Below are 14488 nucleotides of genomic sequence, written 5' to 3' on the forward strand. Positions count from 1 at the left end.
CATTATAGGAAAAGTCTTATATTCCCCATGCTTAAAGCTTAAAGCTTAAAGCTTAGAGCAGTCAGAAAATACAAAAACCTGAGAAGTTGTGGTTTTGAGTCATAAAGTCAGTGAATCAGAGATACATCTTGGAGGCTCTTTTCTGAATCTTCCCTATTTCTTAGGAAAGTCCATGTTAATGGTCTTGGGATCCTCACAAAACAGATTTTTTTTTGAAAAACAGTTCTTCTTTCCATCAAATTGCCATGATCTATTTTATAACTGAATTGGGATTCAAGGGTATACTCGGTATATGTTTGTGTATATGTGTGTATGTATGAGTGTGTGTGTGTGATCCTTTTATTACCCTCTAACAGATATATAGATACACACACACACGTGCATGTGCACGTGCACACCCCTCCCAAATTCTCCTTTTTTTGTATGTATATGTTTGTATATGCATGTGTGTAGCATTTCAGCAAACAGCAATATGCCCCACTTAGATTTCACAAAGAAGTTCACTATATCTTTATCTCTCCCTTATTGTGGAATATTTTATCTCATAGTTATCTAGTAAGGCATTTTATTAAAAAATGAGTTGTATCTCAGTACTGAACCATAAACTCCATGAAGACAGATACCATATCTTACTTAAATTTAAATTCTATGTCTTACATGTTACTTGACACAGGGGTCATGCACCTCAAAGGAAGAACAAATAGAAACTTCTTCCCCCAAGGAATCTTGTCCTTTAATTCTTAAATCCCTAAACCACTGGATTGTTGGGGGATGTGAATAACAGTTTAGGGATTTTCAGATGTTCTTTCTCATAGCAAAGAAACATTTTAGCAGGAAATTTGCCCATAGCAGAACTGATGACTTCAGAAAATAAGGCTAAAAATAAGTTAATTTCTGAGACCTCCTTAAACTCTAAGATTCTGTAATTCATAGACTCAAATAGAAAATGTCAGAAACAGTGAATATCAGTGTTAGATGGAGTACTTTGAGATCATTTAAATCAGGGATTCTTAACTCAGAGTCCCTGGATCCCCTAAAGGGTCTGGGGATAGATTTCAAGGGAGTTATGATTTTGGAAGAGAAATAAAATAAATCTTTTTCTTATTACCCTCTAATTAAAATTTGGCAGTTCCTTCAATTATTTCAAAACATTATTTTTAGAAGGGGGGTCCATAGGCTTTACCAGACTGACAATGGGATCCTTCATATAAAAAGAGTAAAGAAACTACACTAGATCAAACTTGTATTCCATAGGAATTTCCTCTTTCAATTAGTCAATGAACATTTATTAAATATCTATTATGTCTCTGAAACAATGCTAAATAGAAGTTACAACAAAAAAAAAAGGAAAAGATAATCCCTGCCCTCAAGAAACTCACAATCTAAGGATTGGGGAGATAACTAGTAAATAAATATATAAGAAGAAGTTAGATAGAAGATAAACAGGAAATAGTTTAAGAGAGGGAAGGTAGTAGAATTAAGAGGGATTAGAAAAGTTTTTCTATAGAAGGTGGATTGTAATTGAACCTTAAAGGAAGCCAGGGAAGTCCACAAATGTAGAAACAGAGGGAGAACATTTCAAATATGGGAGACAGGCAAAGAAAATGCCAAGAACCAAGAGATGCAATGTCTTGTTCATGAAATAGCAAGGAGGCAGCGCCAGCAAATGCCTGTCCTTGAAGATCTCCAAAGTGGCAGAATTCACTACTACCCAAAACATCACATTCCATTTTTGTTCAGAAAAGATGTCAAACTATTAACCTCACATAAAATTTAACACATTGCCTCAAAATTATGGGTATGTGTATTTGGGGAATGGGAAAGGATGTGGTTCTGCCTTATGGCATCGGCGAGCAGAATGGAGTAATGGAAATAGCAAGAGTTTTGAAGTCACAAAGAGCCCACTCTGGCTTTCATGTGTTCTGTAAAACTAGGAAATAGCATTTGGCTAAACAGATGTCAGCAACATCAAAATGTGGCCCTCCTAAATTTGACAGATTTCTTCTGGAAGCTATATAAAAAGACATTTTATAGTCTCAGTTGAGCATGTCTTTGAATTTAGTTAAATTCAATGTACCCCACATTTACTAAGTACCTTCTATACATAAGAAAGGTCCTTCATGTTTCTTCCATGTGGATATGCTCTTCATTGATAGAAAATGCTGTAGACTACAAGGCAAAGATCCATAGCTTTGGAATCAGAGGATCTAGGTTCAGTTCATAGCTTTGCTCTCTCCCTCTCTTATCCTGTAAGTCTCAGTCTCTTTATGCTTCAGTTTGACTAGCTCATATTGGAGTTATTATGTATTTTAATTATACACCAAGGCTTTTTGATTTTTATTCTTTCCTATATTTTTATATTAATTCTGGTCTTTGTTCTAAGAAGTTGATACAGTGAACATAATAACAACAATAATATAGCTAGCACATATAGAGAGAGAGCCAGACACTTTACAAATACTATCTCATTTGACCTTCACAACAACTCCAATTATTAAAAAAAAAAGGAAATTAAGGTAGATGAAAGGTAAAAGAGATGTCCAGGATAATACAATAAGTGTCTGTGGCTGCATTTGAACTCAAACCTTCTTGACTCCAGGCTCAGTCATTCTATCCATTGTACTATCTCATTTTCACATGGCTAAATAGCTGATGTAAGTATAACTTCTACATCAGTAATGAGTCATTTATTGTTAAAGTCACTTTATCTGATGATATTAATTGTCCAATATCTTCAATTATTTTTTGAAAAAAAAATTTGTGATATGTAAATATGGCACTCCTGTATAGTCTTCAGTAAGGCCAGATAGTCTCATATAGTATTTCCTGAACTATTGAGTCAATGAGGGCCAGGTCTAGAGTTATCTTTCACTATAGCCTCAGGGTAAAACTAGTCTAATCCCTTAGAAAGTGGTCATTTATTGACTTCTAATAAAAAAGAACTCATTCTCCCTGAGGTAACTCATTCTACTTTTAGACAATTTTAACTGTTAGGAAGATTTTCTTGTTAGGTATTTTATATTTAATATATTCTTCATATACATATATTGAATATTTATATTTAATATATTATATACATATGTTTTCCTATATATTTTTAAAGCACTTAGTATAATACCTAGCATGATAATCAATTATTAAATACTGGTTCTCATTCCTCAAGTCTAAATCTGCCTCCGTATACAACTTCTACTCATTGTCTTAGTGTTCTGCCTTCTGAAACCAAACAGAACTGGTCTGTTCTTAGTTACCCTTTCCCACATGATAGCCTTTGAAATTCTTTTTATTTATATCTTTTGTTTTTTTGCATTTCCTAAATTTTTTTCTCTACTCCTCCCCATTCTTTTTCCAAAGAGCCAAACCATATAACAAAGTATTTTTTTAAGGAAGAAAACCAGCAAAAACTGATCAAAAGCTTGAGAAAATAACTATATGTGATGTTCCATATCCATGGAACCTAGTGTTCCACCCTCACCTTTACAAAGGAGTTGGTGGGGTGGAGGTTGAGACTGACACATTGGAATCTTTGTGGTTCTTACTAAGGCTTTTCTTGTTTTTTTTTTCTTCCTTTCACCAGTGCCATATAGAATACTCTCAAAGTCCTGCACAATCTCCTCTTAGCTCTCTAGTTTCTCATTGTTCTTCCTCTTATCTATTTGTTGCCCAGATTCAAATACAATACTACAGATATTGTTTTAGTAGAGAGGTTCTAGCTCTCTACAATTTGATTTTTGACCTTCAACTGTACCTACTTCTTCCAGAATTATTAATCCTCTCTTAATCCACAAACCTAATGACCTTTTCTCAATCTTCATCCTTTTCAATCTCTCTACAGACATAGACACAATCACCCTCTTCTCCTTAATACTCTCTTCTCTTTAGATTTTTGTGATATTATTCTCTCCTGGTTTCTCCTCTTAACTTTCAGTCTCATTTATTGGATTCTTATCAAAGTCATGTATACTTACAGTGGACATCCTCCTAGCTTCTATCCTGGGCATTATTCTGTTTTCCTCTCATTAGCTCTAATGAATCCAATTATCATCTCTATAATGATGATGTTCATATATACAGACACACACATATATCCAAATATGCTACTGACCTCTGTTCTCTCATCTCCAGCTACTTATTAGATGTCTCAAACTAAATATCATGCAGACATATTAAGCAACAGGTCCAAAACTGAACCTGTTCTCTTTTTCTCCCAAACCCCTCCTTCTTCCTAACTTTCCTGTTACTGTCAGATTCTCCCCAGTTACCCAAACTTTCAATCTAGGTGTCATCCTTGACTTCTCAATTTCTCCTCTTATAGCCAATCTGTTGCCAAAGTCCTGTCAATTCTTCCTTCATATGACTTGTATATGCTTCCTTCTGTCCAATGGCATATGGTTGTGCTGACGTAAGCCCTCATGTAATGCCTGAAACCAGTGCTGGTTGGTTTCCTTGCCTCACCTCTCTACTCAATCCAGTCCATCCTCCACTTAGGAAGTGATCTTTCTAAAGTACAGTCTGGCTCACTCACCTATTCAATAAACTGTAATGGTTCCCATTGCCTCAGGATAAAATATAAAATCTTTTATTTGGCTTTTAAAATATGATCTCATGTGCTCTATTAAACTACAATTCAGTGACCAACCTCTTTATTTTTCCTTGCACAACATTCTCAATCTTCTGACTGGTCATTTTCATTGACTGTCCTACTCCCTGGAAGGTTTGCACTCCTCACTTCTGTTTCCTTGCTTCCTTTTTTTCTGTTAGTCTTGTCTCAAATTCCATCTTTTGCAAAAAGTCTTTCCCACCTCCCTTTATGCTAACATCTACTCTTGTAGACTTTGGGGAAACTTTCTACTGAGTACATACTTGATAAATATTTGTTGACTTGACTTGGGATGTCAATAGGATGTCCAATCTGAAATGCCCAAAAGGCAGTTGGGGGATATACAATTTGAGAATCATCTGCCCAGAAAAGATAATTAAATCACAAGAGTTGATGAGATCATCAAGTGAGAAAATATAACTAGAAATGAGTAATGATAAGGTCTAGAATAGAGCCTTGGGATGTAATTAGAATTACAAAGTGGGATGTAGATGATGTATGCCGGTGAAGATTTTTCAGGTGTATCTCTCCAAAATAGAAATGAAGTTAGTCTGGAATGACCAATTCTTAATGAAGCTGTATTAATTCTTTGTCATCACTGTTTCCTCTTCCAGATTTTCATTATCTCTTTATAGTATATTTTAGATCAGAGATGGCAAACCATAGCTCAAGAGCCAACTTTGTCTCATTTCCTTCTTTTATATGTCTAGTAAGCTAAAAAATGACTTTCAAAATTTTAAACATAAAACCTTATTCTTTGCTAACTGACTGTACAAAAGTAGGCAGCAGGTAGGATTTGTTCCTTGGGCTATGGTTTGCAATCTAGAATCTGTTTCTAGAATTTTGCCAAAAATCAAAGTCAAGTTCACTGGTCTACAGTTTGCATACCCCTTTCTCTTCTGCCTTTTGATAACTAAAACATTAACTCTTTTCCAGTCCTGCAGCATTTTTTCATAATGACTTTTTATAGACCACCAACAGTAATCACATTCATGAGTCCTTTCAGGAGCTTGGGATTAAGGCACAAATGAGATATTATGTGTAAAATACTTTGCAAAACTTAGAAAAATATATTATTGTCATTTATATCATCATCATCATCACCTATCTTGTTCTTACCTTTTTCTTATAGAATTCAGATAGAAATTATCTGTTCCATAGACTAATGTGCAAGTGAATGACTGACTGCTTTTTTCTATTAAATTCAGAGTAGTGGGGGGTGGCTAGGTGGTGCAGTGAATAAAGCACTGGCCCTGGAGTCAGGAGTACCTGGGTTCAAATCCAGCCTCAGACACTTAATAATTACCTAGCTGTGTGGCCTTGGGCAAGCCACTTAACCCCATTTGCCTTGCAAAAAACCTAAAAAAAAAATTCAAAGTAGTGGGATGTGAGTTTAACTTTTATAGATTGATTCCCTGGAAACATCTCTGAAACAACTCTAATAATAAACAGGAAGACAGAGATGATATGTGTCTCATCTTATTTAAATGTGGTTCTAAGGGTGACCTTTGAGGAGCTCTGATTTAGAGCTTAACATAGCTTACTTTTAAAAAACTTTTTATTTCATGTAGTTTGGAGATTATGAACATTCAATATAGTAATAATCCCTTTAAAATATTTTTAAATTTTTATGAAATTTGTATTGGGTTCTGGTGGTTGTGTGCAACAGCCCTATCTGTAATGATATACTTATTCCATTACAGTTTATTTGCTGAATTCTCAAGAATATTTTGAGGTTTGTGTTTGCAGTGTACAGAGTAGTTTAAAAAGTGTAATAAAATGCTTGTGTATGATTCTAGCAAATGATTGTATCTTTTTCTAAAGAATCTGGTAGATATTAAAGTTTTGTACCCTGCTGCAATTTGTTGCACAGTTTCCATCAAATTATTATATAACCCAAATTAATTATAACTCTGGGCTCCCTAAGGAGAACATTATATAATTTATGATTACATCAACTTGATCCTGAATCACTATCATAACTCCCTTTGTATTTATATCATAATCACCATCATCATCATTCAGATTTTTCTTTGGAGTTCAGATAAAAATGGTCCCTATATAAATAGTTTTCTACTATTGTTATTTTCTGTTTAATGTTCGGCAGACTATTGTACAAGTTAATAAAATTAACTATATGTAGCTGAATGAATATCTTAGGGTGGAAGATAATCTTCAATAGGCTCACTGAAAACCTTTTCAGTTCTCTAGTACTCCAGTAGTGGACAAGACAAGAGGGATGAGACATGCCTCATGCTAGTCCACCATGACGGTGATCACATTTACAACCCTATTAAGTCTCTTTATTTTCTAAGATTTTCATTCCATTGGAGTGTTTTTATGTTAACAAGGTGAATATTCGAATAGCTATTTGTTATGGTAAGACATTAAAATATTGTGTTTAAGTTTTTATCTTTGGATGATTGTGGGCAACTATTTGTTCTGTGATAATGATCCATTATTAGTATGGTTTATTGGTTAAATTCTTCAGGATTTTTTGAAGTCTGTATTTGTAGTAGGGTGTTATGTCATCTGTGAGTCCAAGAAAGACAGCTAGTTTCTGATTCAAAATTCAAGCTACCAAGACATGTCTTACACATTTGGTAGATAGTGAAGTTTTTAGTGTGAAGTGATATATTGCTCAATTTCTGCTCTTTCCTTTTACAGTCTACATTGACCACCAAATCTGACCTTCTTAAGAATTATACTTCTAAGGGCAGTTGGTGGCACAGTGGATAGAGCAACGGCCCTAGAGTCAGGAGGATTTGAGTTCAAATGTGGCCTCAGACACTTAGTAATTACTTAGCTGTAGTGACCTTAGTTAAGTGACCTTAGGCAAGTCACTTAACCCCATGGCCTTGCAAAAACCAAAATAAAAAAACAGAATTATGCTTCTATAATTACTGGATAGCAACAATCTAATTCAGAATGAACATCATAAAGTTTCTACAAACAAATCTCCTTGATCAGCCATTTTTTGATATTTCTTTGTTGATATACTATTGATAATTAATACAAGTGGTATTCATAGATATTTTTATCATTATTATTATTATTATTATTATCATTACCCCCTTATCCCTTGAAGTCCTACCCCTTATACATAGGAGATGGGAGTGGGAAGAAAGTGACACAACTGCTCCTAAGATTCGAAGAAATAGATTAGGAAGCAAAGAGGTGCAATATGGCTCTATTCAGAATCATCATGGTTGACATGATGGATGACACAAAGGATGGTGGAATGAGTTAGTGATGTTTCATCATTATGATTATTATTATGGGGTCTAGTTGGAACTAGGATCTTGAAATCATCAAGATCTATTAAGTACTTTTTCTTCTCTTTAAACCTTACTTAGTGTGTGATCATAATCAAGTCTATTCATTTCTCTGAGCCTTAGCTTCATGGACAAAGTAAGGATACTGTTTGTTCCACTGCCTATTCTCTCAGGATTTTGTAAAGAAAGTGTTTTGTAATCTGTCAAGCATTATATAAATATCTCTTATTATATTCCTTCAAGGTATGGTTCATAAAACCCCTCTTTTAAGATGCCTCACTAATGCACCTTATTTCTTCATCTAACCTCATACTTTCCATATTCTAGAAAGCTATGGGCTTGAATCTCAATTCTGATACTTACTATCTAATAATTAGGAACATGTCATTCATTCTCTTGCTTCTTTGGTTTCTTCTTCTGTCAATGGAGATCTTTGATCTAGAATTCTAATAGCCCTCCTGACTCTAAATTCTGTAATCCTCTTATGTACAGATCATATTTTAATTTATATTCTATGTCTCTGCATGCCTTATTTCCTCCAATATATAACTTCATGAGTGCTGAGACCATATCTTATTTAATCTTTGTCCATTAATGATGCTGAGTACGCTGTTTTTTATAATAGGTACTTAATACATATTTACTGTATGAATAAACATAAATGAAGTTTGTATTTGAGTTTGTGGTCAGTAGGGAGATATGAAGGGTTTTGGAGCAGGAGAGTGACATTGATTGTTTTATTTACTTTTCTGATTTGATGCAGTTCAAATTTCAGTTGATCAAAATAATTTGATTCTATATTTTTGCTTATTAATACTTTTGGTTTGTGTGGGTTTCCCATAGGGTGGATTACTGATCAATCATCATGCAGATCAATCTCTGAATAGCTTCTGTCAGTGGCAGTCTGCTCTCGTTGGGAAAAACAACAAGCGACACGATCATGCTATCTTACTAACAGGACTGGATATCTGTTCCTGGAAAAATGAACCATGTGATACTCTAGGTATAGTACCAAAACTGCCCCACAGGATTTTAGTATTGGGTAGACCTTTTTATCTTTTCAGTAACAGCTAGTGATCAAGAGGAGTATGATGCAATGGAAATCACCTGCACTAGGAACCAAATGAGTAGAGCTGTGACTTTGGGCAAGCTCCTTGACTTCTCTAAACCTCATTTACCTTATCAATAAATTGGGAATAATAAATACTTGCATTGTTTTTCTCACTGGGTTATTGTGAAGAAAGTGATTAGGAAATCTCAAAATGCCAGTTGGACTGGGTCAGAAAAACCTGAATGCTAATTCTGTTCCAGATACTTACTAGCTGTGAGATCCTATGACAATCATATATCCTCTTATAGATTCAGTTTCCTCATTTGTGAAACAAAGGTAATTGTAAAATCTTCCTCTTAGAATTTTTGAAATCATAGTACAAAATGCTTTGTGAACCACAAAGTGTTATGTAGATGCTAGCTATGTAGTAGTAGTAGTAGTAGCAGCAGCAGCAGTAGTAGCAGTAGCAGCAATAGTAGCAGCAGCAGCAGCAGCAGCAGTAGTAGTAGTAGTAGTAGTAGTAGTAGTAGTAGTAGTAGTAGTAGCAGCAATAGTAGTAGTAGTAGTGTGGTAGTAATAGCAACATGAATAGTAGTAGCTATTGTCAAATTAACATTGAGGGCGGCAGCAGCAGCATTTATAGTAGCAATGGTAACAATAAGTAAAAGATAGCAACAATAGCAGTAGTAGCAATGGTAGCAGCGATAGTAGTAGTAGTAGTAGTAGTAGTAGTAGTAGTAGTAGTAGTAGTAGTAGTAGTAGTAGTAGTGAAGCAGCAGTTATGATGGTAAAGGCTGCAATGGTGGTGAAGGTGGCAGCAGCAGCAATGATGGTAGTAGTAGTGACAGCTATTGTGTGACTTTGGGAAATCATTTCCTTTTTGTCTCAGCTTTTTCATAAGAAAATGAAGCAATGTGCTCTAAACTGAAAGATGTTCAAATTTATAGTTTCAGTTCATGTCAGCAAATCTTTATTAAACATTTATTGAATTGTAAAATTTCTAGTTTGCAAATTACTACCCTTGTGAGGTAGATAGTACAAATTTTCTCATGCTATTTTGAGATGAGATAACTGAAGCTTAGAGCAAGTGATTTGCCTGTTATCCCTGGGTGAGAGCTGGACTCAGACCCATGTCTTGTGACTACATATATTCTTTTAGCATGCCACCACACTGATTCTTCACCACTCTGTCCCTAGAGTATTATATACCTGCTAGAAGGACATAGAATTTAGATCATTTTTTGGGATTGACAATAATGCAGGTGAAAGGTGGAAAGACAGTCAGTGTAAGAATAAAGAAGAGAATGATGAGAGGATTTTGAGAAGTTAGCAATGACTTGGCAATTGATTAAACGTGGAGCAACATAGGAAAGAAAAGAGAATTTTTTTATGTCTAGATGATTGGGAGGATGATGTTTACTTAAATGGAAATAGCTAAGTTTGAAGCAGAAGCACATTTTAAAGGGAAGATGATGAGCTTTATGTTGGATCTGTTGAGTTAGAGAGGCTAGGAACGAGCAGATGGAGATATCTAGCAAACAGATGGAAATGAGATCCTGGAACTCAGAAAAAATATTGACTCTGGAGAAATTCATTTGTTAGAATTTCTTTAACAAATTTATTTGGAGCTAATTCTCCTAAATTGGCATATGATGTTCTCTTTGTATATGTTATATATTTAATTTTTTATATGTATGCTTTATAACCTTCCAATAGATAATAAGATCTTTGAGAATGGGGACCGTTTTATTTTTTGGTTCTGTATCCCCAGTGAACAGCTGCCTTACAGTAGGTATTTACTAAATTCTTGTTGAATTTAATTGGAGCATCCATACCAGAAGCCCAATTTGAAGCCTTTCCAGATAGTTAAAACCTACTGGAAGCCTGTACTCTGATGGCACAACCTTTTAAATTCATTTATTTGTTTAATTATTTATGTTGCCAATTATATGTAAAGATAGTTTTCATTTTTTTAAGGCAATGGGGAGGGTGAAGTGACTTGCCTAAGGTCATACAGCTAGATAATTATTGAGTGTCTGAGTTCAGTTTTGAACTCATGTCCTACTGACTCCAGGGCCAGTACTCTATCCACTGCTCCACCTAAGTGGCCCCTAAAGATAGTTTTCAACTTTCATTTTTGTAAAGTTTTCTCCCTCATATCCTTCCCTTTCTCTGCCCTCAGGCAGCAAGTAATCTGATACAGATTATATATGCACAATCATGTTACACATATTTCCATATTAGTCATTCTGTGATAGAAGAATCAGAACAAAGGGTAAAAACTACAAGAAGGAAAAAACAAAACCATTATAAAAAGTGAAAATATTATGTGCTTTGATCTACATTCAGACTCTGTAGTTCTTGTGGATGGCATTTACTATCATAAATCTTTTAGAATTGATTTTGATTACTGTATTGCTGAGAAAAGCTAAGTCTATCCTAGCTGATCACACAATGCTGCTGTTACTGTGAACTCTGGTTCTGCTTACTCCTCTCAGCATCAGCTCATATGAATCTTTCCAGGTTTTTCTGAAATCTGTCTGCCCCTCATTTCTCACAAAACATAACACTCCAATGCATTCACATACCACAATTTGTTTAGCCACTCCCTGGTTGATGAGTATCCCCTCGATTTCTAATTCTTTGCCACTACAAAAAGAGCTGAGTCTTTTCCCCTCTTTTATGATCTTTTTGGGATACAGAGCTAGTAGTGGTATTACTATATCAAAGGATATGCACAGTTTTATAGCCTTTTTGGCATAGTTCCAAATTGCTCTCCAGAATGGTTGGATCAACTCAACCAAAACTATTAGTTTCCAGCTTTCCCACATCCCGTCTAACATCAATCATTTCCCACATTAGTCAATCTGATAGATGAGAGATGGTATCACAGAGTTGTTTTAATTTGGCATGATCTTTAAGATCTGAGTGAAGGAAACTGTCTATACCCTGAGTACATATCAGACGACTTGAATGGAAGAGTGCAAGTTTCATAGTGTTTCAATTTGGTGTGATATTATAGAAAAGGGAGCTAAATACAATTGGACACATAGCCTGCCCTGAACCCTTAGGATTTAAAGAAAGAACTCATATTTAGATGATATGTAGCAAATTGGAATAACATCTGACTTTGGTATTTCCTATAGGTTTTGCTCCCATCAGTGGGATGTGCAGCAAGTATCGAAGTTGCACCATTAATGAAGACACAGGGCTTGGTCTAGCATTCACTATAGCTCATGAGTCGGGCCACAAGTAAGTGATGCTTTGAGTCATCATTCTTTCATTCATTCAGTTATTCAACAAGCATTTAAGTATACAGAGACAAAAATGAATATCACTGCCTTCAAAAGTTAATGTTCTATTGTGGGGAAATGATCTGTATACAGAAAATTTAAAAATAAGCATAAGGCAATGTCTGGGGTAGAACATTAGAAACTGGAAAGACCAGAAGAGGAGTTGACATCTGGACCTTCTGTGAAGCAGAGAGGAGGGTAAGTGCATGGAAGCAGCCGGTGCAGAGGTGTAGGAATGAACATTTGGAATATTGTGTGTGTGTGGAGAATAGCAAATTGGAAAGTTTGTCGTAAGTGTGGGATGAGTGAAAGGAGACTAATGTGAAATGAGTTTGGAGTCACTTTGTGAAGGGATTTAAAAACCAAAAAGGGACAGGTGGAGGGAATGTTGCATTGCCTACTAAAGATTAGAGAGAGCCATAGATGTTTCTTGAATAAGATAGTGATGTGGTAAAAAGCCTGTGTTTTTCACAGTCAGTATTAGATATGCCTCAATGATCACTGGGCACATCTGTACATAGTGCTTTGAAAACAGTAGATAATAAAAGCTTCAATTTTTGGGACTTTTAAAAGTTTACAAATCCTTTTTCAATCCACATTTCTGTTAGAAGACATTTACTCAAACCCTTCATTTTATAGATGAGGAAACTGAGGCTATGGTGGTTAAATGATTTGACCACTCATATAGATAAGTAACAGAGCTGGAATTTGAATCAACCCAGGTCTTTGACTTGAAATCCAGGCCTCCTTCCATTTCACCACCTTATCTGTTTATATCTCCCGAATAGAATGTAAACTCCTAAAAGTCAGATACTTAAACATTTTTTTACATTCTTTTACATCTCTTGTACCTAGTACTTTGCTGTGCACATAGTAGTTGTTTAATGAATACTTGTGTATTGGATTGGATTAGTTTTATAGAGAGAAAGACAAAACTCAAACCCAGAGAAGTGAGTTTCTTGTCTATAAAAGTCAACATTTGGATTTTGGATACTCAGTTGTTAGGGATTCCTGTTCATTTCAGAGTTAGACCTGGGGTTACTCTCTCAGGTTCCTTCTATCCTGAGATTTATGATCATAATAACAACAGTTATATGTGTTAACATTTTGAGGTTTTCAAAACATGATGACTATGCTCAGTTATTGGAAAGGCCGTCATATGGAAGACTGTTTAGACTCATTTTGTCTGGCCCCAGAAGAAAAAAAAAGGGAACAATAGATGGAAGGTGCAAAGACATTTTAGACAGGATGTCTCTGAGTGGGAGTAGAAAGGGTGGGGAGACAACCTTCCCCAAATTTAGAGTTGTCTAAAAATGGAAGTACTGGATGACTACTTTCTGGTTGTGTATAGCTGGAAAACATTGCAGATAAGAATTGAAGTAGCCATTAAAATCTTTTCTGATGCTAAATTCTTCAGTCATATGATCCCCCCCTCCATCTTTTGACATAAGTGGTCTAAGTATTATTATATCCATTTTATAGCTAGGTAAACAAGCTCAGGGAAGTAAATAGAATTTAATCTCCTCAAGACAGGCACTCTTGTTTCAATTTTGCATTCTTATCCCTAGTGTTCAGCCATTAGGAGGCATTTTACAAATTCTTGTTGAATAGAATTGAATTAAATTCAAAGGATTTGCCTGTGTCAGAATTAGGATTTGAAACCAGGTCTCTTAAAAGCAGATCCTGTGCTCTTTCCAAAACAGAAATTGGAGGTCTTACAGTTATTGAAGTTTTTATTTAATGAGCCTTCTAATAGTATCTAGCTATCTCAAGGACCCAGGTTTGCATTTGGGCCATTCCCCCTATTTTTTCTAATTTCCACAGGGAATGTTACAAATAGTTACAAACACATGGTGATAACTTTGGAATGGATAATTGAGTGGTTTTGTTGTTGGTGGTGTTGGTGTTTTGCTAGGCAATTGTTAAATGTCTGAGATCAGGTTTGAACTCTGGTCTTCTGAGTCCAGGGAAACTCTTCTAAAACTGTTGATCAGTTCCCGTCAACAGATTTTCATCTTTGAGTCAACAAGTCCATATAAATCTGTGGGCATGGACTGTCCCACATGGAGATGGGTTACCTCAAAAGTTGATGAATTCTCTGTTCCGGAGATATTCTTATAGTGGTTAGATAACCAATTGCAGGAATATCGGGGAGGGGGTGAAGTGGCAGTATGGTATTAGCAGAGAGAGCCTCAGAGTCAGGGAGTTTGAGTCTTGTCTCTGAAATTCACTTATTCTGTGATTTTGGGTAGATCACTCAATCTCTAAG

General features: G+C 35.4%; 1 protein-coding gene across 1 annotated transcript in view; it reads left to right on the forward strand.

Moving 5' to 3' along the window:
* ADAMTS18 (ADAM metallopeptidase with thrombospondin type 1 motif 18) overlaps nt 1–14488 on the forward strand; it is a 190268-nt gene that overhangs the window by 70180 nt on the left and 105600 nt on the right. Inside the window, exons 7-8 of the mRNA XM_074203596.1 lie at nt 8719–8878; nt 12073–12178. Coding sequence (XP_074059697.1) covers nt 8719–8878; nt 12073–12178 — 266 coding nt within the window. The remainder of the gene's footprint in view (nt 1–8718; nt 8879–12072; nt 12179–14488) is intronic.

The sequence above is a fragment of the Macrotis lagotis genome, chromosome 1 (genome assembly GCF_037893015.1).
Source record: "Macrotis lagotis isolate mMagLag1 chromosome 1, bilby.v1.9.chrom.fasta, whole genome shotgun sequence".
Taxonomy (NCBI): Eukaryota; Metazoa; Chordata; class Mammalia; order Peramelemorphia; family Peramelidae; genus Macrotis; species Macrotis lagotis.